Below are 27,134 nucleotides of genomic sequence, written 5' to 3' on the forward strand. Positions count from 1 at the left end.
TTTCAACCTCTCTAAAGTCGCGATGAAGCGTGCCTCGCTACCGCCTTAATCTCCTTTCTTGCGGACGCCTGTTCGCCTTGGAAATTAAAATCTATTTAGTTTCACAGTATTCTTAATCAAGCACCTGATGGCTTTAACTCCGTCCGCGTTGGGCCTTTCTGCCTTGCCTGCTGCATTCGCCAAGCACGCGCACAAGTTTCAGGAACGCCAAACGCACGTGAGACGTCCCTAATCGCCTCTTGTCTCCGTAGGCGAAGTCACTTTGTCTTTTCTCAGCTCATTCATTCGCGCCCTTGCCGGCATCCGCAGTGCAGACTTTGCCAGCGCGGCGAGGTGTTTGGCTGTGATAACATTACGGGAGCTACGGAGGCGACGCTTGTGCGGCGCGTCGGCCGCGTTTGAACTTATCGCGCGGGGCTGCCCGGCTGCGCCAAGAAAGCCTCTGCACACAGGGTGGCCTTCTTATTTTTTCCAGCCCGATTTTGGTGCATTTCTTTTCCAGTCCCGGAGTACTTGCTGACAGGTCTCGGCTTCCGCTCTGACAGGAAACAGCGTCATGGTCACATGACCTATTTGCCATAGGCTGCTTGCGAACTCGCCGCCAGAGCCGGCTGCCCCTCGGTTACCGTACCAGGACGCTGTCATCTGCTAGCAGACGACGCAAGCCATGGCCACCACGACGCCGAAGCAACGCCGAGCGCTCGATGATGATACTGAGCCGATCTGAAGGCCGTACTGTCAGCGTAGGTGCGTTACAGAACTCAGCTTTGGAGGTATGCTCGCCACTACTCCTTGCGGCAAAGTTCGCTCTTAGTAACGTAAGTCGTTGCGGATAGGCGCATGGACGAAAGCCTTCGCGAAAATTTTGACAACAAGCTGCTCCAGTAAACGAGTAGTTCACCTGCGAGGCTTTCAGGTAAGCGCGCAGACAGCATGTCGCAAAACAAGCGAACAAGAACCTCTTGACGACACGAGCAAACAATACGCGCTCGCAGCTCCGAACGCGCGTCCGTGTGGGGTAGATTTCAAGAAAATAGAATGAAGATGCAAGAATAAGAAGTCTGACGATGGCTCAGAGAGCAGCTTGGGAGCTCATGTGAAGGTTTAACGAACCATATCATCCACCAGGAACACGAAAAGTGCACAAAATGCACACAGAGTCTGACTCAATATGGCTGGCAGCGCGGCGCGCAGCTGTCGTCTGCTGCATTCCCCGTAGCCCCAAGTAGCCCGCGGACTGCCATATATGCGAAAAACGAACGCATTGCTATGGCGATGCAGGCAGCTTTCTGACTTGTGGGCGGAGCTTTCGGGCTGCCCGAGAAAAACGAATAACGGACTCGAGTCCGCAAGTAGTCCCGGACAGTCCGGGACTGAAAAACAAATGCGCCCATTTTCGGCGCGGCTTCGCAGCCCACGTTTCCATGTTGACTCAAGCCCAGGTCGGAGGCTTGCTGACGGGACACTTCAGATGCTTTCGAGGCCGACCGGTAGCAACGACTGCGGCGACCACGGTAGGCTATAATAATAATAAGAATTATAATAACAATAACAATAACCATAATAACTTTATTTGCCATCAAGACGTACATGATGTTGGGGGCCTGTAGTAAAAGCCGCTCTATGGCTGCTTTACAAAGCCTCAAGCCCCCACTCTGGCGATGGCATAGCAGCAGCAGTCAAATACAGCTCTAACATATACACCACTAAAATTATGCGACACTAACGTATACCATGCACGATTTTCAGCTCAGGAAACTCAGGAATACAGATAACCATGTGAGGGGAGACAAAGGTAGGCAGTAAAGTTGTGCCGGTGGTGTTGGTCCGGTGGTTTCCAGCAACTGGATGCACCGCTTGAAGGGCTTCTCGATGAAGTGACTTCCAGGCGAAGCGATTTAGAGAGAAACGATGAACTTTTATACAGGCTATTTACAGATTGGTACAAGATTCAGTACGGCCAAACTATCGCGGCCGGCCTAGCCGACCGCCTGCACAGAGGCGAGGGACACCACGTCCCAACAGTCGAACTGGCGCGCCTTGCACCAGCTCTCAACGGCCGCTACTACGCGCTCGGCCCGACCGAGCGCCTGACAGCTACGAGTAGCTAGAGCCAAAAGCCCTCGGGCGCGGGTCTCTTCACGAGTTCACCCCGATCCCGCGCCCCTTTCCACACGCAAAAATAAACAGTGCTACAGCTTCCCGCCTGACATCAGTTTTAACGAATAAGAAAGCTCAGAACTGATGTCAGGGTTTTTCCCTCACCCCGAAATTCCTCCCTACGTGGTTGCGCAATTCTCCGCCAAGTGGACCGGATGCGCGCTAGACGTGTGGGGCCAACGGACACTTTCAGTTCCTAACCGAACTGGCCTAGTATACCGCACGTCGCGTAACGCGACGAAACCGAGACCGTTCTCGCTTGTTTATGGCCTGCGGCTTCTCCCCCCGGGAGACAGGATTCCGGGAAGATGGGGGACAGGAGCCCAAGGTCGATGTCGGCAGAGAGCCCCGCCATCTGGAGTGGCAAGGGAAAACGCAAGAACGAACGGGGAGACCAACCGAAGAGCATGGGCGTTCGAGCCGCTCCTCCCCTTCCAACGGCACGCACTAAAACAAAACAAAACGAAACAAAACGGGACGCGCAGCCTATATAGCCACTGCCCTCTCGCGGAATGTTCGTAACACATGTACAAAAAGAGGCGGCAGCGTGCCGAACCCTACACCTTCCCCCCAAGACTCGGCTAATCTGTTAAGAGATAAGCCGAGGCAACAAACAACAAAAAGGGTTCGGCAAGTATAGCAGTTCAGTACATCGGCACGAGTAAGCTGCAGGAGCCTGTGGGCCAGCATGCCGCGGCCTTTCGTCACACACTTCACAGATACATGCTAGAGAGTCCACTAAACAAACACACACAGAAAACTACCACTTTCGCTGGGTTGGATCAGGGTGTGTCTCTTAAGTCCAACGGGTCAGTGTGCACTGTTCCCTGATCCAGTTTCCCAGCGGTCACTGCGGGACGTCAGCCAGTGTACTATTCCAACAAGCGTTGGGGATCCTAGACAAGGCATCCGCGTTACCGTGGTCGACTCCCCTGCGATGCTCAACGTTAACATCGTAGCGCTGGAGCGCCAGAGCCCAGCGCGTAAGCTTTGCACTCTGGGGCACGCTGCTTGTAAGAAATGAGAGCGGATTGTGGTCAGTGATGACAGTCACGGCGGCGGCAAACACCCACGTCTCAAACGTTTTTAGTGCCCAGATTACCCCGAATGCCTCCCTTTCGATTGCAGACCCTCGCATTTGCGAGGGTGTAAATTTGTGACTGGCGAAGGCTATCGGCGTCTCAGTGCCGTTGTCAGAAAGCTGCGCCAAACAGGCACCAGCTGCTACTGCCGACGCGTCTGTGAAAAGCAGATACGGCTTTCGTGGGTCCAGAATGGTCAGTGAAACCGCCTCGCACAGAGCTTTCCTTAGGGCATTCAAACATTTCGTAACAGGCAAAAGCAGTTAAGGATGGAGTGGCCCCGGCCAACGCGGTCGACGATTTCAGCGGTGTCCTCCCGGGTCGAACACCCGCACTTGCCGCCTACGACCGAACATCCCTGCGGCACAGGCAGTGCACGCAGAGACGATATTTTCCTTTCGCAGCGCTGTTTTTGCTTCAATTGTGACACCGGCCGTCAGCGCACTCAGGCCGCGGGTTGTCACTCTAGACGCACTTTTGTGCGCTGAGGGCCCTCTCACGCATGGCATTCTCAGCTTAAAGTGTGCCGGTGTTCCTTTGTTCTGGCCACTGTGACTGACGCATTCCCTGTAACCACTACTGCACTTCCTTTCACCTGGAAATCGCTCTGCCGCCTTATTGTCTTTACCTGCATTAGCTGTCTCAGAATCAGCTCTCAGCAGCTGCGACACGGGTTCCTCGTGCGCCCCCGCTGCTACTGAGGTCGTTGTTTGAACCACGTCATCGCTGCAACACACCTGATGCACTGTTTCTACGTCGGTGGGCAACAAGAGTTCCCACGGGACACCAGCGCTTATCCAGTCACCCGTGTCCTCATGCTCATGCGGTTCAGCGCAAATGTCTTCCACGCCCTCACGCGCGTCGGCTATCTGGCCACTTTCGAGGACATCTTGCATGTCACCCTGCACGCTCTCGGGGCTCATCTCAGTACAGGCAGGTCGGGATTGCTGTTTTCTTTCAACCTGAATGTCCGACTCAGCTACATCCGGCAACTCTGCGTCAACACTCTCTGAAGTACATGACGGGACGCGCCATTCCACTCGCACGCTCTCAATATCAACCGGCTTCATGCCGTCGCGTCCAGCCCGCTCATCTGCAGCATTGCTCTGCGCCTTACTGACATCTCTATCTAAAGGGGATGATCGGCTCCGAGTCCGCTCTAGCTCATCACTGGCAGCCATCCGCTGGGGTAGGCTTTCGCATTCGAACGCCAAGACTGGCTCGGCGCCTGCGTCTGGCCCTGATTCATCTGGCCTGTCTTCACCTGGCGGCGACAGAGTCCAAACCGCCTGCGCGAGACCCCCGCTGTCCGTTTTGCGCGAGTTGTGCAGCCGTTTCCATGCGTCTGCGGAGATTAGACAGTCGGCGTGCGTGAGCTTGTCGGTGAGCGCACACGTCACCGGTGTCGCATCGTCCACATTTTCGATTAAGGAAGCACCGCGATACAACATCAACGGAACAACTGCCAGTTTCGCCTCTACCTTTTTCTCCGAAAGCGGAGACGAGATCGATTGTTCCATGTGAGGATACAAACTCCTCAGGTACAAGACTTTCGCGCACTACGGTGATATCTGCGCCGGTGACCACGATGGCGCTGATAACTGCTTCCCGACAGCTGATTTTAACGTCCCTGAGCGTTGGACGCGTGGTTTCCAAGGCATGAGTAGACACGCGTGCCGTCAGCTTATCCTCGCGCGGCCGATTCTCTCGTTTGTGAGCTGGGTTCTCACGATCAAATGGGCAGTTCGCGACCACGTGCCTCCAGCTTCCGCACCGGAAACAGCCACCCGAACGCGATGCCTTTTTCCTTTCTGCTCCAGGCCTGTCTGCGGCTATTCTGTCTCCTCGTTCTGCCTCAGGCCTCTGAGCAGGTGGGGCCTCAGTCCTCAGTTTTGGGTGGTTGTCAAAACCCTTAAAGCTGTCGGCTTTCCGCTGTGCGCTTCCTTTCCCAGCGGCTTCCTCGTATGCCTGTAGTAATGCGGCTAACTCATCCGCGTTCAGCCATTTCTCACCCTCGCGGAGCTTGACATATTTGAGTGCTTCTCCTGATAGCCCCTCCTTGAGCTGATCGGCGACCAGTAGCTTAAGTAGTCCGTGAAAAGACGACACACCTCGAGACCTTAAATAAAAATTTAAGTAGCTCTGGACGCGTGTGACAAAACCCTTCCAAGTTTCTTCACGTCGCTTGGTGGCCCCAGAGAACCGCCTTCGGTACTCTGCGGCTGAAAGTTTTATCTCTTCTAGGACTACCGTCTTCAACTTATCGTAGTCCCTGTGCTGTTCTGCGGTGAACCGAGCCGATAAGTAGGTCACCCGTTCGGCCAGCACTGGGAACACAAGCTGCGCCCAGTGTTCCTTCGGAACGTTGTAAGCCCTGAGCGAGCATTCCACTGATTCGAACCAGACGGGCACTTCACCGTCTGCAGGCAATTTGGGGAACGCGCCGGCGAGTAGCTTAGCGTACTGTCTCAACCGTTCGTCTTCGGAAGGCGCAGCACTCTGGCTTCGAGCACGAATGATTTGCATTTCAAGCTCTAAGGCTTTTACCTTTTTTTCGTACAATTCCAGCTCTTTATCAATGATCTGGCTACGCCGTGGCCTCGACACCTCATTACTGCCCTTGTCACCACCGTCCCCACTGTCACCACTGTCACTATCGCTGTTCATTGTGGATGCCTTGTCGGGGTTAAGATGCCCAAATCGGGTTATCATTAACTACGCCCGCCGTAGTCAAACAGTGACCGCCAAGAAAAAGGAACCAGGGAAATCACTCAAAGCTGCTCGCAGTGTCCTATTTTCGGGCAAGAATGGAGTCGACCTCTTAAGGTGCCGATTGAAGCCGCTAGCTGCTGCCGTTGCTCGGGGATGCCACTTGGCGTCCGCTGGAGGTCGTGTCCGCTTTAATTTCCCAATTGCCGCCGTTGCTCAGGGATGCCACCCTGTGTCCGCTGAAGGCCTTGTCTTCGGCGTTTCACGCCCGATGCTCCTCGCACCTTCGTACCCTTAGCCTGTCGTCCACTCGGTATCTCGCCTTGGATACCGAACTTCGTCCTCTCCTGGGGGCCGCTGCAGTACACCAGTACTGTCGACTGCGCCAGTAAAGTTTGTGGGAATCCTGGCTTTCCGCCGTCGCCTTTGCGCGGCTCTGCCGGCCTCCCGCGTTGTTTCTTCTCTTTCCCTTGCTCCCGCCTCAGGCGGTGGAGAGGCGGCTGGGTGACTAATCACTGTCATTTAGCCACAGCTCCGCCCCGGCTCCCCAAGGGCCTTTGCCATTGGCGCCTTTTGGCGGGAATTTGGGACCCGCTTTGGGCGGCCGCGCGCTGCGCGACCGTCCGAGCGGGGCCCGGAGAGAGAGATCCCTCCGAGACAGCGTAAGGTGCGTACGTTACTCTTTGTCCGTGCCGGCTTTGCCGCTCGGACCAGTGCTTACTCGAGCTCGCCCGCACGTGTCCTCTGACCTGCAGCGGCTCGAGCCTGTCCAGTGGGGTCCAGCGACCTCTGACAGGCGTACCTTGCGTTGAATGCCCACTCTCTCTCGCAACCGGCCCAACGGTCGACACGAGAGAGAGATCACAGCACTGCCGCGGGGACATTCTCCTGCAGCGGCGTGCTAGCGGCGCACATTGCTCGAGTCGCTTCGTGCGCGCAGCGGAGCCTTGCTCCTCGCGCGCCCCTGGGACGGGGTGACTATTGAGTGCGTGTGTACCTGCTGAAGGACGACGTGAATAAACGTCTCCTTTGTGAACTTGGAGGCTTATTTCTTTGCGGCGAATCGCTCTCCTCCCAGCGGAGGTTGAGTGCACCGCATCGGTGTCCCAGTGTGTGTGTGGTGACGGCTGATCGGGGCCCTTGGCTCGCGCGAAGCTCGAACCCGCGGTGGGTGGTGGCCTGTGTCCACGTAGAAACCCACAAGTTGTGCCGGTGGTGTTGGTCCGGTGGTTTCCAGCAACTGGATGCACCGCTTGAAGGGCTTCTCGATGAAGTGACTTCCAGGCGAAGCGATTCAGAGAGAAACGATGAACTTTTATACAGGCTATTTACAGATGGGTACAAGATTCAGTACGGCCAAACTATCGCGGCCGGCCTAGCCGACCGACTGCACAGAGGCGAGGGACACCACGTCCCAACAGTCGAACTGGCGCGCCTTGCACCAGCTCTCAACGGCCGCTACTCCGCGCTCGGCCCGACCGAGCGCCTGACAGCTACGAGTAGCTAGAGCCAAAAGCCCTCGGGCGCGGGTCTCTTCACGAGTTCACCCCGATCCGCGCCCCTTTCCACACGCAAAAATAAACAGTGCTACAGCTTCCCGCCTGACATCAGTTTTAACGAATAAGAAAGCTCAGAACTGCCCTGCTGAAAAAAAGTTATATGATGCAATAACCTCATAGATCATTCATCATAGAATATCATACAATCTGTATGATATATCATACAATTCGTATGATATATCATACAGATTGTATGATATGTCATACATATTGTATGATATTCTTTGATGAATGATCTATGAGGTTATTGCATCATAGAACTTTTTTTCAGCAGGGTGATGTCAGGGTTTTTCCCTCACCCCGAAATTCCTCCCTACGTGGTTGCGCAATCCTCTGCCAAGTGGACCGGATGCGCGCTAGACGTGTGGGGCCAACGGACACTTTCAGCTCCTAACCGAGCTGGCCTAGTATACCGCACGTCGCGTAACGCGACGAAACCGAGACCGTTCTCGCTTGTTTATGGCCGGCGGCTTTTCCCCCCGGGAGACAGGATTCCGGGAAGATGGAGGACAGGAGCCCAAGGTCGATGTCGGCAGAGAGCCTCGCCATCTGGAGTGGCAAGGAAAAACGCAAGAACGAACGGGGAGACCAACCGAAGAGCATGGGCGTTCGAGCCGCTCCTCCCCTTCCAACGGCACGCACTAAAACAAAACAAAACGAAACAAAACGGGACGCGCAGCCTAAGCCACTGCCCTCTCGCGTAATGTTCGTAACACATGTACAAAAAGAGGCGGCAGCGTGCCGAACCCTACATAGGCGATATCGATATAATATCGGTGCGCAAGAACTGCTATCCTCTGATGCACATGGCGATAGGGTGTTGCTGGCGTTGTTACATTCTCATACTCTATCTAAAACGCTTTCAACTTTCAGGCGATATCTTTCCGGGAAAAAGGGGTGGTGAGAATCGACTAAATGCTCCAAGTTTCCTGGAGTCAGTGCCCATTCTGTCCTGTCTGCATGCGTGCTCGTCGGAAAATAAGTACTGCTGAGTTACTTCTCCAGCAATAATGCGACACCTACTAGCTCTTCAAGGTATTCTTGGATAAGATAGTCTTGGCACCATGACTGAAGGCTCTCACATTCCCATATCAAGCGCGTGGTGTCGGCTCGGACATCTGGTGAACAGGGAACACAGATTAGGATGTTAAGATTTTGAAGGTCGCTTTTTTCTTCGGTAGCGCTGAAGCACGCAAGTAGTCTTGGCAATACGGCTGTCCCTTTGCAAATCCACCGCACAGCGGCCGAACCAGAGCGGCTCTGCACTGCAGAATAGGGTAGGCCTCTTCCGGGAGCCTGCTACAGGAAAAGGCACGGCGCTGGGCTGTGCGATGGTCTGGGTTCATCGAAGTCTGTCTTGTCTGCGACATCGTCGTTGTATACACAGGTAAGTAGAAAACCAGCGGAAAGGACGTGTTCACAACGGGCAGAAGTACACAGGACAACGCTGTGTACTGTGTGTACTGTGTACTGTGTGTAGGCCAGCGTAGTCCTGTGTACTTCTCCTTGTGAACACGTCCTTTCCGCTGGTTTTCTACTTACCATGCACCAACTGGCCCAACAAGCTACGCTTCTTGAATGTATACATAGGCTTACAGCTTTGGTTCGAGTGAAGGGGACAGTAGAGAACAGGTGCCCCTGCGCTGCTTTATTTTTCATTTATTGGTACCTCACAGGCCCCGAAGAGCATTGGGTGATGGGGACGGGGGGCATATCAAAAAAGGGTTATGCAAATATAATAATCCGCAATAACAGTACTACCGACGTGGTACAAGGCAAATACACGAAAGGAACTCGAAGTTGATACAAAACGGAGTTAAAATAACGTTAAACAAAAAGATAGAAAATAAAAAGCTAAGCACGAATATGCGAAAATATATGCAATCCCGTTGGGGGGTTGTCGAAGGGTTCATCGGATAAGTGATCTCGTTTTATTGAATGGTTTTGCGGGAGATATGAATCGCTCGGCCATCCGTCTACGGCTGCAACGAACCGCGTTTTGGTACTCAGTGAAGCTGCGTGCGTCCCATTTCTGTGGTGAAACGTGTACAAGGGCATAGAGAATTGCTCTGAGCTCCGTTTCGTGTGTTGACGGGGTTCCTGGCAGAAAACAGTCGTTCGTGTGTGTGTCTCTGTGCAGTGCCATGCGAAAGGGTATTTCTTGTCGGTTGAGGCCGCGTCAGTGTACAAAATAAATACTCCGAAGGGTAACCTTCCAAAGGGTAAACTTGTGAAATTCTTGCTTCTTGTTTTCCACTGACATAAGCGCCAGATCAATGTCTGATCGACCATTATCGCCTCATCTGAGTGAGAGCATTAATCGAAAATCGAAATTGAGACTTTGCAGATGGGACCCAAGACGGTGGAGGAGGCTTCTTCTATGGAGGGTGCTGTCAAAATTTCGGTTTCGCTCTACCCGGCCGCGGCGGCCGCGTCTCGATGGAGGCGAAACACAAAGGCGCCCGTGTGCTGTGCGTTGTCAGTGCTATGCGGTACAAATTATTCTGGAGCCTTCGACTACGGCACCTATATTCCCCTTCCTTCCTTCCTTCCTTCCTTCCTTCCTTCCTTCCTTCCTTCTTTCCTTCCTTCCTTCCTTCCTTCCTTCCTTCCTTCCTTCCTTCCTTAATTCCTTCCTTCCTTCCTTTACGGCGCGGTACTTGTGTCCACCGAGATGTGAGACAATTACTGCGCCATTTCCTTACCTCAGAAACCGATTTTCAATTTCCATATATCTGGGCTAGCTTCGATAGCTTTATAGCTCCAAGCGGAATTTAAACCACCGCCAGCGCTAACAAAGGAGCTTCATTTCTAGATGCCTTAGACAGCTCCGCCATCACTACATCTCATACACCCAACATTACACTCCGACACCTGTCCCTGCTGCCAGGCCTGCCCTACACTCTTCCACATTTCGTGGGGATGTGGGGCCAAACCGAACACTCCACACATTGCAAACACGTTGTTTGAGCGTTGTGAGGCGCTGCTGAGCAGCGATAACCTCGCACAACTCGCCTTCATTTTAATTAAGTTTTCCTCCTCCTCCTCCTGTCCCACAGCGTCTCGTGCTAAGTGTTCTAACCCGTCGTAGTCTTCATCTTTCTTCGGTTAGCTTCACGCTTCGAAATCCCAGATTGCACCAGTGCTGAGCTGCTGACAGCAGCGCACCATCGTAGATTTATTTAAACCATTCGTACCGCGCTTTCAATTGTGTTTAGAACCGACCGTCAAGATGAAGAGGCAACAAAAATGGAGGCGTATTAGTTACACGGGCACAGCTCCTATCGTATTATTTAGATATATTAAGGTCCACCTGCACGCTGGGAAATTTCCAGTACCTTAATTACTAGAAGTTTGAGCCTTCTTAGGGCTACGAGAAAAAAGGGTAATGTTAATTCATCCCTGAACTGGCTGGCCTACGCGAAGCATCCTTAATTTCCCAATAAACACACTGCAATGCAGCAGAAGGCGAAGACACAGAAATTGATACGAACACCTCGAGCGCTAACTTATTTCGGTCTTCTCAAGAAGTATATTTACACGCCAGAACATGACATGTTACGAGAAGTGTGAGCAGGTTCAATGTCTTAGAAACGCGAGCTCCTTTGGGCCATAATTATGGCATTAATTTTGCTGATGTCAAACTTCGTGAAGTCTGCCGGCCTAATTATGTTTTTAGACAATGGACAAAAATCGTCCAAGTTGATCGAGTGAAGAAACTGCAACAATATTTAAGTTGCGTTGCACTGCAAGCGCCAAAAATTTAAATTGGGGCAATTTTATGTGAAAGTCGTGAACACGTTCCGAGCATGAAACAAGTATTGTTGCAACACTACGCCAGGTTTTCGCCTCGTCGCGTAGCCGGTGGCCAGTAGGCACGAAGGGTCAGCAGCCGTTGCCTAGCAATCGTTTCAGCTGAACTCCGCCGCAGGGGCCGCACCGCTGCCGCGCGCGTTGTCGCTCGCTCCCACCAGATGCGTGCTCTCCGCAGAGGTAGAGGGTGAGGGGGTGGCTCTTCGCGGGGGTACATGCGCGCTTCGCCTCGGTGGAATCTTGTCGTTATGGAGAGCGCTAACGAGAAGCAACGGCGACAGGATCACGCTAGAAAGAGACCACGCGCTCGAGAGACATCAGAAGAACGCGCTGCACGACTCGAAAAGCGTCGCAGCTAGCGCAACTGACCAGGCTTATCCAGACCTAAACCACGTTTTCCTTTCTTCTTCTTTGCTTCCACATAACTGCTTCGTAAAAAATGACGAGCACAAAGGAAGAAACACCTACGACATGGACAATCGCTGCTTTGACCGTGTCGTCTGTCCTTTGCAGCGTTTGTCCTTTCTTCTTCACTGTACATCAGCATGCAGATTCACTGCAATCGCACTGAAGGCCAACTGTCGTTGCAGGGGTTCTCCGGACGCGGATTCGGAGTTACACGTGGCCATATCTCGCGGCCTGCTCCAGCTGGGCATCGACCTGATGCGCGAGCTGCGGCGCTCGGCATCCGACTCCAACGTGGTGCTCTCTCCGTACGCCGTGGCAAGCGACCTTGAAGAGCTCCTTGTGGGCGCCCGGGGGGACACGGCCGCCCAAATCGGCGCCGCCCTGCGCCTGCCCCCCGGACAAAGGGTAAGCGGCGCTTGCTCCACAGGGGCCTCGCTCGGGGATATCACTTCGGCTAACTCTTAACGCGACAGCGTTAAGGCTCCCGCTCGGTGGAAAATCCGGCGTCGTCGCCGGCGTCGGTGGCATTTTTGTCGTCGTCGTTGTGAGCAAAAAGCCCCAGTCAAGCAACCTATGTGGGTCACATTGGTCACCTAACCTTGCCATTGCGTTTGATAGCTCCTTTCCCATGTTTTGCTGAATAGGCTGTCTGATTTGAACGGCGGTGTTTGAAAGGGAATGTAGCACATGCGGCAGCACGTCGGACTACATGAGAAGCCTGATTTGCGGATACGCCCAGTGTGTAAGAGCGCCTTTCGGGTGAACACACATCAATTTAAAACGATAGGTTAGAAGTGATGTAGCATAATTTCATGTAGTCCAAGTTTCCGCCTTAATGAATATAATTTGTCGCACTCTTCTTTAAGGCACTTGCAAGATTTAAACGAATGTGCACCTCCATAGCAAAGTGGAGTTCTGGGCCGGTTGGTTATTCATGACTTGCAGGTGGGCTAAGACCACCTGCAAATCATGAACGCGCATGAGTGCTCGGGAGACCCTCGACCCGCGGAGAGGACTCCCATAGGCACTTGTCCTGCTGTTTTAAAAATCCGCTGCTTTGAAAGACGATGCGTATTTTCAGTCTTTTCTAGAACGTACTTGCTTATCCTTCACGGCGGAATGACATCGTAAAGCAACTGTGAAATCACAAAATTGCTTTGAGAACTTTGCTTATATGTATTATTATGGATGCTAACCTCACTTTGCACCCCAAGTCGACTCATTTGGGGACAGCAACCCCATCGCATCCTGCTTGCTGAATACTACATCAGTGTTAGTCTATTGATATTTTATTATCCCTCAAGCCAACGTTTTTGTTCAGACTCAACCATCATCAATAGACTAAACACTCTGTGACAAATGGCCTGTCCTACTCTTCCTTTAATAAACTATCTCCTGTGGCCGCTACCGGCTCCTTATCGTCGCAAACTTTCTAACCTACACAGCACATGTGTTTGCATCACTACATTTATATCTTGCGTGTCTTACAGCACTGTGGTGTAGATTATGGAAAATCTAGTAAGCAGCCATTACGAAATTAGGCATGTTCAATCTCATCTCCCCAGCTGACTTCAAGGTGGCGACTCCTCCTGCGCCTGCCATCGTTTGGAATCAAACCTGTTAGCGTAAGCGACCACCGGTTATCTTCCATTTCCGACTCCCCGCGGGATCTACGCCGACCTTTCTTAGGAATACACTCCGTTGCCCCCATGGACCGCCGGTTATCTTCCATTCCTGACTCACACCTGAATACCGCTACGCCGGCCTTTCTTTAGAATTTACTCCATTACACTGAGAGAATACCGGTTACCTTGCTTTTCAGACTAACAGCCGGCCGGTGCTTACTTTCGAATCCCCTCCCATTACGCTCAGGGACCATCGGTTATCTTACTTTCCTCACTCCTAGCCGGCCGCTGCTACGCCAGCCATCCTTTCGAACCGCCTCCGTTGCCGTGGGGGACCACCGGGTATCTTGCATTCCAGACCCCTAGCCGGGTACTGAAATGCCGGCCTCCCTTTATAACCCACTCCATTACACTTAGGGACAACTGACTGTCTTGCATTTCTGACTCATTGCCGGCCGCTGCTACACCGGCCTTCCTTTGGAATCCCCTCCGTTGCCGTGATTGACCATCGGTTATCTTCCATTCCTGACTCCCAGCTCGATACCACTACGCTGGCCTCCCTTTAGAATCCACTGCGTTATACCGAGGGACCACCGGTTATCTTGCATTTCTCACTCCCAGTCAGCCACTCCTATGCTAGTCTTCCTTTGGAATTCATTCAGTTGCCCTGAGAGGCCACCGAATCCCTTTCATTCCTGACTCCCACCTGGATACTGCTACGCCGGCATTCCTTAATAATCCGCTCGGTTACACTGATGGTCCTCCGGTTATATTGCTTTTCTGGCTCACAGCCGGCCTCTGCTACAGCGGCCTTTCTTTGGATTCCCCCCGTTGCCCTGAGGGACCACCAGTTATCTTCCATTCGTGACTCCCACCCCGATACTGCTACGCCAGACTTCCTTTGGAATCCTCTTTTACACTGAGGGACCACCGGTTATCTTGCTTTTCTCACTCCCAGCCAGCCGCTACTACGCTGGTCTTTCTTTGGAATACACTCCGTTAGACTGAGGGACCACCGCTGTTATCTTGCTTTTCTGACTCCGCCGCGGGCGCTGTTACCATGGCCTTTCTTTGGAATGCACTCCGTTTTTGAAAACGCTTGTCTGAATACCGACCTGGATGGCAGACCCATGCATCAGTGCCTTTGACTTGTACGTAAAAAAGGATCAGCAGAAACGGCCACCACCATGAAAGGTTAGTGGAGGTTCTCTGGGATTCTTACTACTACAGCTAACATTCAATGACGATGGCCATTTTTGAGTAGTGTTTAGCTGAAAGAAAGAAAAGAACACTGAGCCTCACCGGTGCGCACGAAGAATGAGAAGAGGAATTTCAGTCAATGTTTTAGAAATGCAGTGCGAAATTTTCGTTGAAAAACAGCTCTTTCATTAGTTCGAATCTTCGGAATCCGCAAAGTTTCCTAGAGCCTTTTTCAAAGGTGTGGTTCAATTGCTGTTTTAGATAATAAAAAAGCATCATACCAAGCTGTTTTGCGCTATAGCTGCTCACCGGAGTAAATTCGCTCTTAGCCGCTAAGCTCAGGTCTAATATATTTTTCTTTATCTCCGCCTGTCGTATAGTTTGAATGATATTCGTTGCGCTGTGCCTGATATGTTAGCATTTAGTAAGGCATGAAGTTAGGCTAGTTGCCTCTTGGAACACTTTGTGTCTTCCTGTTCGTGCCTCTTTTTGTTGTCCTGTCTTTGCGCAGTTTTATTATGACTGATGTTAGCCTTACTCGGGGTCATCTTTGCTTCATTGAAGCACCGGTGACAGTCCAGTTGTCGTATGAGCGCCTTGTTCTTCCTCGTCTTTCCTCTTTCTGAGTGTTTTGAATTTCTTTGGAGGAGAAATTCTAGAGGCCCGTGTGCTGTGCGATGTCAGTGCACGTCAAAGAACCCCAGGTGGTGGAAATTTCCGGAGCCCTCCACTACGGCGTCTCTCATAGCCTTACTCGCTTTGGGACGTTAAACCCCATAAACCAACCAACCAACCAACCTATCAAGTTAAATGTCGGGGGGTTTCATTGTTGTTTTATCCTCCGCCCTCAAATTTTTTTTTCGAAATCACCAGCGCAGTCGACAATACATCCCCTATCAGCAAATTACTGTCACAAATATTTTGAAAAATGGCCCTGAAATAAAAATGGGGCTTAAAATTGACGCTGTGGAGGCCGAACTATTAGCGTTGTAGTTACATACACTCCGCCCCAAAGATTTCGTTTCATTGTCAATATATCTCTCCAATTGCGGTGTTCAACAGTCATTGGCTTTTTTATTCTTTGCCTTCCCGAAGTTTCAGCTCTAAGCATGTGGTCATTGTTTTTGCAGCAGTATAATTTTCAGATAATTCTTGTGTGTTATTTTGTCCTGCCTGTCACGTGCTGTAGCTTGTCTCATTTTTTCGCTGCTGCGCCAAGAGCTTCTTGTAGAAAAAGCAGAAGAACAGCGACATTCAAGTAGACGGTACTTACATCTTGGGGCCTTCTTTGTTATTTCACGCAGGTAACTAGAGTTAAGGGTCAAACTCGCGGTAATGAATAGTGACAGGTGGGGTGATTCCAATTCAAGTGTTTTGAAACATGGGTAGGGTGCGGTGTGGGACGGGTTGTAGTGCAGGCGTGCGCCACGCACTGCCTCCTTCTGTTGCCCATCCATCCATGTGAGGCGGGCGTCGAACGTGACAGGCGCAGTGAAGGAAACGGGCGAGTCGAGCCTGGTACCCTGCACCTCGCTTTCCCTCTCTCTATGACGTGTGTGATCCCAGAGGCCCCATTTCCTCATAGAACTCCTTAGTGTTAGGCCGCCCAGCCTGGAAACGTGGCCTTTGCACCTTTAGCTCTAATTTACAAGCAGCGCAGCCCTAACTGCTTGTCGCTGCGAAATCAATAGCTTATGAGATGACGTGCTGAGGCCTCAAATGTATGGCGTTGCGGATACCTAGGTTTTGCAGATCTGCGAAGTCAGCGTTGGCCAGAGGAAAACAACTTCGCACGAAAATGCGCCGCAGGTGACCGTCTACTTCGCTGACCGAGATCGCGACATCCCCAACCGGCGGCGCAGCGACCCGCAGCAGCGCTTCGACATGGGCTACGTGAACAACGTGCACCACGACCACAGACTGGACGCCATGGACGCCCAGTACCGTGGCGTGGAGGAGAGCCTGCGTCTGGAGCGCTTCGGCTGGGACTTCGCCAACGCCGCCGACAAGAGCTGCGAGGAGATCGACCAGTACGCGTGCCTCTACACCCGCGCTTTCGAGCCCGGCGAGATCATGCCTAAAGGTGAGCGGGAACGAGCCCGGGGAGAAACTGCAGTTAAGACCGCAACAGATGATAAGTGTTAGCTGGGTACGTTTGCGCAACTTGATTGCAAAGGAGTGTCCTGAAAGGACGAACCATGTTGCCACGTCTCATTGCAGTGTCCGTTCGTTCGCGCTCAAGGCCGCAGGAAAGGGTTATTACTTTTGTTCGTGACGCGGGAAGCGACCGGAGTAATCTCGATTGATCACAGCCATGAAGAGCTGCATCTACGTTTTTCCAGATTATTGTAGATGATCTAGACCTGTTATCTCGAAGTTTCCTTGAGGGCTTTAAATTGAGCGATGCCGCAAGCGGCGGGCATTCGTAGTTCGACGACTGACGAGCACGGTTTCTGCTTGCGCCGCCGCCGCGTGATTCAGTTCTTTTGCGGGCAAAAGTCAGACCAAATAAAGAGCTTCGTTTGCAAGTCTTGTTGCTGTCTGCCTGACCGCGTCACTTCAACGTGCAATATGAACCAGGGTGTACAAGACGAGCGCTGCACTATTCGTCCTCTTCACCCCCGCAGCTGTCGTTCGTACCATCATGTCGGTTCTGTACGATGGACGGGAAGATACCCTGTCATTTACGTGGCCTTGCGTGCGTCTAATATTTTTTACCGCGTGAGCAGTATACGCGGGCTGTGCGATTACTCCACCTCCCAGAGCCACACACAGCGGTCCAGAGTGGATCGCAGTGAATTTGGACAACACCCTCCAGACCTACAGACATCTTCTGCCTGCCAGTTTCCATTCACCAGACGCACACGCGCCAGCGGAGCCAGAAATCAACGGGGAAATCTAATTCAAAGACGCCGCAGGAAGGCACATGTCCAACTTGATCCAGTAGAGTTAATTGCTGGGCTAGTTGGTATTCTCGAATTAAGCTCATAGCATTCAGCGTAAAGGCACAACTCAGAAGAAAGGAAGGGAGAAGAAGGACGGGAAGGAAGACAAACACAGCACTGCGTTCGCTTCCTTCCTGTCCTTCTCTTTTTCTTTCTTTGGCGTTTGTGCCCTTGCTCTGAATGTTATGACCTTAAAGGGACCCTTGAATGGTTTCTGCAATCATATTCTATTGCAACAGCTCTTTACTGCGAGTATTCTAGTCCGATTCAAAAATCTGTGCGTGGAACAAATAAGTTACAAAGAATTTTTAAAACTTGCCACTCAAATCCGATTCAGGCGACACCAAAATGCGCTTTTTAGGCGCCCCTGTCCAGTGACGTAAACTGGGCAGCCTGGGCCATGGACTGGGCGACCCTTATCATTGGCTCTGCCCACTGACGTCATGCGCAATTTTTGCAATAATTCATCCGCAACTTAGCACTGATGTTCCTTGAAATACTGTTTTATTGATTGGTTATTTTTTAAAACACACGTATACAGAGGTAAAAATCCAGCGCATTTGATGAAAGTAACGTAGTACATCCGGTGGAGAAAGAAATCCGTCTGCTCACAAAAGCACGTGTTCTTGCCAAATCTTTGCGCCCGCCTTTGCGAGCTTCCTAGCTGCGCCGACGAGTCGCTGCTGTCGTCACTGTCGTCGTCCTGTGGGTCTTGGTATGGCGCGTACTGATAGGGCTCGAAGCCCATCTCAGCGGTGGCTGCACGCAGCCGCGCTTCGAGCTCCGGATCCATGCCGTTCGAGCAGCTAGGCTAAAGCAGGGGACACATATGCGAAAACTTGGCCGGCGCGCCGCGGCGATCGTCGCTTGCAAACTGCCGCCCCACTGTAAGCAGGGACACATGGAGAGGTAAGCATCGCTGCGCCGCTGAACCCAAGCTCCGCCCACAAAAGGTGTCGCACTTCGCCGCCGTGCAGCAGTGCCTGAGCGCTGCTTGGGATGATGTACAAATATTACAAGAAAAGACAAAATCACCTTGCTATCAGAAAGTCTGGCAGCTATACTCGAGCAGCGACAAAGCATGCCTGCTTATGTTGCGAGCTTTCGGCAACGGCACCGCTCGCGGGCTCTGCGAGCGACGAGCTCTGCGGCGGTCGCTAGGCCTATAGCCTGTTTGGCAGAGAAGCCGCAGCGGCCGGCACTTCGGAAGTCGCCTGTGCTATAATAAAAGACCTACACTTCACATCGCTTTGCTGTCAACAGCACCATCTCATAATAAAATAATAATACAGTCCATTTCCGCGAAGCTTTCAGCAGCGGAGCTAGCGGGCGCCAGGCGAGCCGGACTCCAAACCCCGGGCCAGCGGCAGCTGGGAGGCAGTTGTGGCACGAAGTTTGCTCGTATCATAGTTGTTACCTCTACCAGCAGCTCAGTATTGGTTAGCGATCCTCAAAAATGACACATTTTTCACATTTCTTATCCCAGGGTTTATTATTTATGTCAAGAACACTCTTTAGCACGTTTTTATGGCGCCGGCAGACGGGATCCAGGCTGGCCGGCTGGCCGGCATGCTCGGCGTACATGACGTTCGCACAAGAAAGCACAAAGCAGCCATGGTACCAGACAGGATCCTTCCTAAATTCGAGCAAAGACAAAATGCCTGCGCAAAAGTGGATATTTCGGCAACGACACCGCCTGCGGCAACGCCGGGCGATGAACTGCGCGCTGGTCCCAGGCTGCCTTAGTCGTCTCTAGGCCTAACTGGTTTCGCATCGAAACTGCAGCTGACGGCGCTTCGGAAGTCGCCTGCGGTATAGTAAAAGTCCTACTCTTCACATCGCTTTACTGCGAACTCGTCCCATAATAGAAGATATGTTAGATTTTCACGACGCCTTCAGCAACGGAGCTAGTAGACGGCAGGCGAACCGCACCAAGTAGCAGCAGCAGCAAAGCGGCTATGGGTTGAAATTTGCTTGCATCGCAGTCATCACTTTTACCAGCAACCTAGGTATTGGCCAAAGATCGTAAGAAATTATGCATTTTTGACATGCATGTATCCCTGTGGTTGCTATGAACGTGAACAAACAGTACTAGCGCGTTTATCAGTCGCTGGCGGCCGGCATCAAGGCTGGCAGGCCGGCCCTGCGTGGCTTGGTCCCGAGCGCCCTGAGGAGCGCGCTGTACGCCATCATGACGCTTCCGCTCTCCGCACTCGCATTGGCTCTCGCTTTCCGTCATTGCGTTTGCCGCTCGCGGCTCGTTGTTGTTGGACGCAGGCGACGAGCTGCGATCGGACGTTGCGACGCCGTACGCAACGGCGCGCCGCAGTGAATCACACTCATTTTTCGCACATGTGTCCCCGCTTTTAAGGACAGGAGGCTACGCGATAGCAGCTGAACGACAAACTCACGCGCAGGAAAATGGCTGCCACCACCAGAATTAAACAAGACGAGCGCCATTGCTTGATGTATTCATGGGCGGAGCATCACCCTGTCTTTTTTTTTTCGTAGCGATTGATTGTAAAACATTTATTGCGTCGATAGCAGGTTGCAGCAGACACGCGCTAGATGGCCGCTAGCCCATGGCTAGCGGCGACCTCGTTGGCCCGCTCGATTGCCCGCACTTGGATCTTGGGGTCCGAGCTGACCAGCACGGCCTCCCACCGCTCGGGAGAAGGGAGCTGTATCAACTCCGCCGGAGGCGGATCATCTGCGCAATTCCACAGAATGTGGTCGTAGGTGGCCCTTTCACCACATTTATGGCAGTTTGGATCGTACTGGCCAGGGTACATGAGGGCAAGCAATGCCGGATTCAGAAGGGAGCATGTTTGCAGTCGGCGCCAGGTAACTTCCTGCGCTTTTGTTAACAATTTGTGGGGAGGGGGATATGCGCGCCTCGCCAGCCTCAAGTGATGGGTGATGTCATGAAATGAGATCAGCCCGTCCTTCGTGAAATTCGGCTCGTAGGCCGCGCTCACTGCCCGGTCGACGAAACATCGGGCTTGCGCGTGAGCCTCCTCGTCCCCCGGATTAGACGAGTGAGCCGCGACCCAGATCAATTCAACTTCTCTAATCGGAAAGGGATGTTTCGAAGGATGCGGAGTGAGGTAGATGTGATACGGCCCCTCGCGAAATTGCGAATGGCGAGCCTCGCGTGTATGAGTTGGTTGTAGTAGGTGGGGGAGAGGAGGAACATCATTTTTAATCGGCGAAATCTTTGATGTTGATGAAGTCCGCGTAACAGTTTTGTTGTGCAGAGACAAGTGATGGAATACCGGTCTCTCGTGCGCTTTTGCTAACCTTGGCAAATAGCTTTTCAGGGTCCCTTTAATCCATCTTTCTCGCACAAATGTTTTTAAAGTTGGGAAACTGCAAGATACTGGTACGGAAATATTGAACGGAATAATCGATATGTTTGATATTGTACCAAAACCTTTCGTTTAAAGTGTTTTCGTCGATCGCAGCGAACAGTTGACTGCCATAGAAAATCAATGGGGAACGCTCGATAGCAAAAACGTGTATACAAAAAATAATTCAAGACAGCCGACGGGTGATCTGTGGCTACAATGATTGTTAGAGTTAAATCTGCCATGATATTACCCATTGCGTTCATAAAAGGTCTCCCGCTAGAAACTGCTTTTGCCCAGAATTTTTGGGTATGAGTGAATGCAAAAGGAAAAATGGGCAGCCTATTTGTTTATTTATTTATCATACCCTCAGGGTAATGTGTACATTTCTGAATAGAAGGCAGTTAAAAAATTAAAGTAGAATGAAGCACATAAGATACTGGAATAGCAAACAATTGAGGCGGAGAACAAGAACTCCAACAATGAACAATAATGTTATTATTAATGACAATTGGTAGTGAACCAAAACAGCGCAATAAATCAATTAACGAAGAAAATGCAGAAGCAATAATTAGGTAATAAGAGTGTCACGACTTTTTAAATGGAAAGAAATCACTTACGATTGCTAATGATGCTGGTAGTGAATTCCATTCTTCGCAGCTGCGCGGAAAATACGACTCGAACAGGTTTCTGTCTTGAAGTGAGGCACTGCGACCTTTAATTGGGTTTTTAGGGCCATAAGAAACGGTGCTGCTTGAATCGATCGGGAGCGAAGTTGCGGATTATGATAGAACATCCAAAGGTGCAGGGAAACGCGGGTGTGCTTTAGGCTTGCAGCTACTAGCATGAAGTTTGAGATTTTTTTGGTTTGGGGGACGCTAGCTTAACGATAGCACAGAGCCTAAGTAAAACAAGCCACACGATCCTGCACAGTTTCCAGCATCTGCTCTAATGTGACCTATCCAGAGTCTTATACAGATGAAGGTTACTCCATTTGTGGTCACACGTAGGTGGTATACTAGGCGCTTTAGCGACCGCTTTCAAAAATTTTCAAAAATAGGCTTTTGGGGATAAAAATATGGCTTTTGCGGCATAGTATTACCAGTGTTCGCAGACACCAGAAAAACACTAAGTTGTCTTAAGTAGCAAGCAGGTTAACTAATTTTTAATAATTAACTTTTTGACTAGTAGAGTTAGGCGCCTAATTTCACCTGTAGTTCGTAATAGCGATATCAGTTTTATAATTTCGAAAACGCGATTAACCTCGCCGCTGTGGCTCGACAAAATTTGGCTACGTCGTGCAAAAATGCACGCACTTTCGAAAGTGTGCAGGCAAAGCAACCCGTCCAGCACACGTAACTGGTCGAAGAAGCCAAATTTTGCCAAGCCACAGCGCCAAGGATGGTCCCGTTTTCGAAATTCTGAAAACTGATATAGCTATTAGTAAGGACCGGCTGCAAGTCTGAAATTGCAACCAAGCGCCTAACTCTAACAGTTAAAAAGTTAATTATTAAAAATTAGTTAACGAGATTACTACTTAAGACGATACATCGTTTTTCTGGTGTCCGCCAACAGCCCAACACTGGTAACACTGTGCCGCAAAAGCCGTATTTTTTTCCCGAAAAAGCCTATGTATGAATTTTTTTGAACTTCTTCGTTGAAACACCCGGTATGCGTTAAAAATGTTTTCTGTTAAAATAGAGTTTCTTCGAAAGTAACCCAGTGTTTTCTTTGTTTGAGATTATTTACGTTCTTTATGTAATTCCGAGGACTGAGTGTTGGTTATACAAACGCTGAACTACCAGAACGATGTTGTGAAGGTGTAGGTTGCGCAACTACGGGACGAACCATGGATATACTGCCACTACAATCATTACTTGAATACAGGACTGTCTTGACAATACACACATGCCTTAAATACAATAATTACCTGTTGTACTCATCGCTTTTCTGTATCCCACCACTATGCACTCGCAACGCCACTCATAGAAATTTTCTTCTTCCGAAAACGAAAAATGTCTATGGAGAAAGAAGGATGGCCCATGTTGGTATTAATCTGTCGAACAAGCTTCCAATTGAACTCAAACATTGTAAAACTTTTCCTGAGTCATTGAAAAAATATTATAAACAATGACTGAAGCAAGCGTTTTTTCTTTTCATGTATTTTTGTGTGTTTGTATGTATTTGTAAAAGAGCCTTGGTGTTCTGAATATTGTTGCTCTATGTACCCATTTATGTATTTCTAATTTCATGAGCTTTTATATGTATGTAATTAATTTTTGTTATGCCTGCAATTTTCTACTTTGAAACTGAATTGCATGGATTCCAACTAGCTTTTAGCTAGGGATCCAGATGTCTCCACAAGCATGCCTTGTATGAATGTTGACAAATAAAATTGAATCAATCAATCAATCAATCAACCACGAAGAAAAGACATGGAGACACACACAAGCGCACTAACAACTGTACTTCTTCTTGGGAACGCATACTTATACACCTGGCCACGCATGCTCAAACGCAATCTTTAACAACAATAGTCATGCCAAGGACTGTTAACGCAGAACGATGTTACACTTTCAAAGGTGTGACTACGAAGAATATGTGATCACGGAGGGATGATGATGAAGGTATCGTCTCTGACGTGATATGTAGTACAAGGTAGCTGTAGCAGGTTACAGACTGAAAATTGGTATTAATAGGATAGTAAACAGCTGGACATGACCCAGTGGATGACAGACGCAGAAATATTTCACGCATAGAGTCATGGCTGAGAAACCAATCGCAGCAACAATAATAGCTTTAAAAGAACCTACAATATATTAAATTTCTGGTCATTAGGGATCTCCCTCTGTGCAACACAGTCATCTCCGAGCAGAAAAATTTAAGAAATACTGGAGTAAGTCATTATAATCTAGATTAAGGATAGAAGGTGGCCCAAAATCGAGCTATTAGGTACTTCTGAGTGGATTGAGCTCATACATAAAGTATAAATGTTTTGGGCTGCAGCCTGAGAATGACACTGTAAGCGCTGTAGTCACGTTGGAATTGGAAATTTATTTGTTTTATTTTCACTACTGCAGGCCGTAGCAGGTGGGCGTACACGGCTTGCACACTCAGTCTAAAGCTAAACACAATTTACATGGCGCCAAGAACATGATCAGAACAGAGTAATGAATAAGAAACTGCCAGTCCATGGCGAAGAGGCGTAAACATGCACTAAACTCAGTGCATGCAAAGAGGATAAGGCGAGTAACGATACTAACAATACAAAGAAATGGAGCCGCCCCGGTGGCTCAGTGGTTATGGTGCTCGGCTGCTGACCCGAAAGACGCGGATTCGATCCCGGCCGCGGCGGTTGAATTCCTTTGGAGAAGAAATTCTAGAGGCCCGTGTGCTGTGCGATGTCAGTGCACGTTAAAAAACCCCAGGTGGTCGAAATTTCCGGAGCCCTCCACTACGTCGTCTCCCATAGCCTGAGTCAATTTGGGACGTTAAACCCCGTAAACCAAACGAAACCAATACAAAGAAATCAGCTTTTGTACAGACGTACAGAAGGATGACGCGAAAGTCCGTGAACTGGTGGTAAATTTAATGTTAACCCTTCCAGAAAAGTTTTTTTACTGTTAATTTAAATACTGTGGGTCAATGTTGAGACATTTTTTTTGAAGTTTTGTCGTTATTTTATTACGGAAACGTAGAGGCCGCTTTGATATTTTCTGAAAATTAGCCCATATGCTTCATCATTGAAACTTAGTTGATTTTTGTTGAGTTGAGGTCTTTTTGTTCATATTTGATGCTGATTGATGCCCGAGATCATTATTTCATGGGAGACGTACAACAAAATCAGGCATTACAAGTGCCATAGACAGAAGATGGGGCTCCTCGAACACCACATGGAACAGCCATACACACAACAAAATCATGTTTACACTCGCGTACATTGAATTATGCAGTCTTTTGATAAAATCAATTTGCGAATAAATGCATGAAACGCTTCCAGTGATGTGCAGTGAACCATGTTTTTAGGTAGCTGGTTCCACAGAGGTATGACGTGCGGAAAGAAGGAATTTGCATCGGCATATGATTTCTTGTACGTTAAAAGTGTGATCACCATGTTCTGATACAAAATGTGGCAGGCGAATATAGAGATGTTTATCAATCCCAGTTTCGTCGAAATAGATGCGGTAGGACATTCCCCATTTATAGCGCAGGCCCCGAGTAGTAAGAAGTTCCAACCAATAGATTCCTTCATTGCTGGAAGGATGTGTTGAAAACTGTAGCCGTTGGCGACAAAGCGGACTGCGCGGTTCTCTGCGCCCGTTCTAAGAAATCTAATAATCCCACACCGGGCTGGAATATTAAAAAAAATGGGTCTGATGTGTGTGAGGTACTGCAGTTATTTTACATTTTCTGGGGCTTTGTGGAAATTCCGCCTGAAGAAATTTAGTTTGCCGAGATATATCTCACGTTGGCTGCCTGATCTAATAAATAACCGGCCAATACTCGCCAACGTATACCGACAAATATCGGCTGTCAATAGTCCTGCCTATGAGGGCATAATGTAGACATGCGCATAGCAGCTTACATCTGTGTTATTCAACATAGCATGCGACGCAGACAACCGCCGTGCTCGAGGTGCAGAGTAACAATGGTCTTTATTGGGCAGCAACCCAGCTGGCTGGCTTGCACAGCATGGTTTCCAATCTTGAGGACCCCGGTTGCCAGATCCGATACGCATTGTTAAGAGTGGACAACGTGGTCCTGGGAGCCGGGTGTGACTCATCGCAAAGCAAGGGATATGACGAGGCCTGGCGCCGGCGGCAGAAGCATAGACGACGACGGACGGGGTTGTTGCTCTCCAAATCACCGAACCTCCGAACCGATCGAAGGACGCTGTCTCCCACGGGCCTGGGAGAAATTACTGTCAGACGAGTGTCGTCGTTAGGCAAAGATGCGGCGAGAACTTGCGACAGCAGCAGCAACGCTGGAAGCAGAGATGCACATGAAGCACGGCGGAAGCAGCGGTATACGTTGGCCGAGTCGGCCTTCGGGTCACCGAACGGGATGATGCTACGCAAGGTCACGCTGAGCGAGGCTGCTAATTGAAAGACGCTGTGTCGAAGGGGTCTCGTGCTTCGGCCATCCGGCGGGGGAGTTCGAGAAGGTTCAACCACCTGCGAGAAGACTGCGGGATTCTGCTTTCCCACGGAGGCAACGCACAGAAAACTTGCGGCAGTGGTCAAGGTGACGCATCTGTGTTTGATGACTGTCTTCCCCTTCTCATCCCCCGAGCTGTGAGAGAGCGAGAGAGCTTCAGCACCGCCCCGTGCCGTGGGTGGTACCGCCAGCGTCATCAATGGCCCATCCGATTGGACAACGTTATTCGAACTAAGTTCCCCAAGTCAGGGATCTGGGGAACGCGAACCGTATTTAACGGGATGTTGTTGTGTGATCGGAGCATGCATTCGAGTCGATTCTCATCTGTAAATATGTAGAATAAACCCTTCTGTACAGTTTCCTCGATAACGCAGTCCGACATCGTCATTCGGAGCCGGTACCTGCGAGGCTAAACGAGTTAGTCATCTCCAGGACCCCTCCGTCTTCAACTCTGGTTCCAGCGGTGGGATAGAAGCCCCATCTTTAACACTGGTTCCAGCGGTGGGATAGAGGCCCGTTCCTAACAGCATTTAATATCGTTAAGCCATTAGAAATGACAGGTCCATATATACAACTGTTCGCCATACGTATAACGGAGTGCCTCTGAACGGAGTACCTCTGAGTACCTCTGAACGGAGTGGTTTACAGGGGGATAAAAGGGCAAGCAATACAAGAAAAACACAACTTTTGCTCTTGCTTCCGCTTATATTCTCGACCTACGGTTATATGCGTACTGCATTTCTCTTTTTTCTTTTAACATTCCATCTTGCACAAGGCGCCTCCACACTGCATTTCTGCATCGGTAGGCCTCAGCGGTACAAAAATTAGAATTTTTCTAGAATCCACACAGCACTCGTTTCGTATTCAATAGAAGCCTTTGCATTCTATTGCGGATCTTCATGATTCCGTCGCTGGCAAAACGCGAATTTTCCACTTGAGCATAAAGCTTGGATCATGCCATTGGGGGTAAAAGGGTGCACCATATCAGCCGGCATATCACGGAATCCACAATATTGTCTTATATTATGCAGAATGATGAGCAAATAACACTTCTATTAATGTCGCTTCTCCAAGTTGGCAGCACTACTCCCACTAGCGAATTCACAGATGCTCTGCCATTGGTTTTCAG

The 27,134-nt window shown here is 50.3% G+C and overlaps 1 protein-coding gene across 1 annotated transcript in view; it reads left to right on the forward strand.

Moving 5' to 3' along the window:
* Window positions 1-27,134, forward strand: part of LOC149326812 (iris-like) — an 89,592-nt gene that overhangs the window by 5,150 nt on the left and 57,308 nt on the right. The window contains exons 2-3 of the mRNA XM_089563272.1: window positions 11,914-12,136; window positions 16,366-16,639. Coding sequence (XP_089419398.1) covers window positions 11,914-12,136; window positions 16,366-16,639 — 497 coding nt within the window. The remainder of the gene's footprint in view (window positions 1-11,913; window positions 12,137-16,365; window positions 16,640-27,134) is intronic.

This window comes from Amblyomma mixtum, chromosome 10, assembly GCF_055824585.1.
Source record: "Amblyomma mixtum isolate Tamu chromosome 10, ASM5582458v1, whole genome shotgun sequence".
NCBI classification, from domain to species: Eukaryota; Metazoa; Arthropoda; class Arachnida; order Ixodida; family Ixodidae; genus Amblyomma; species Amblyomma mixtum.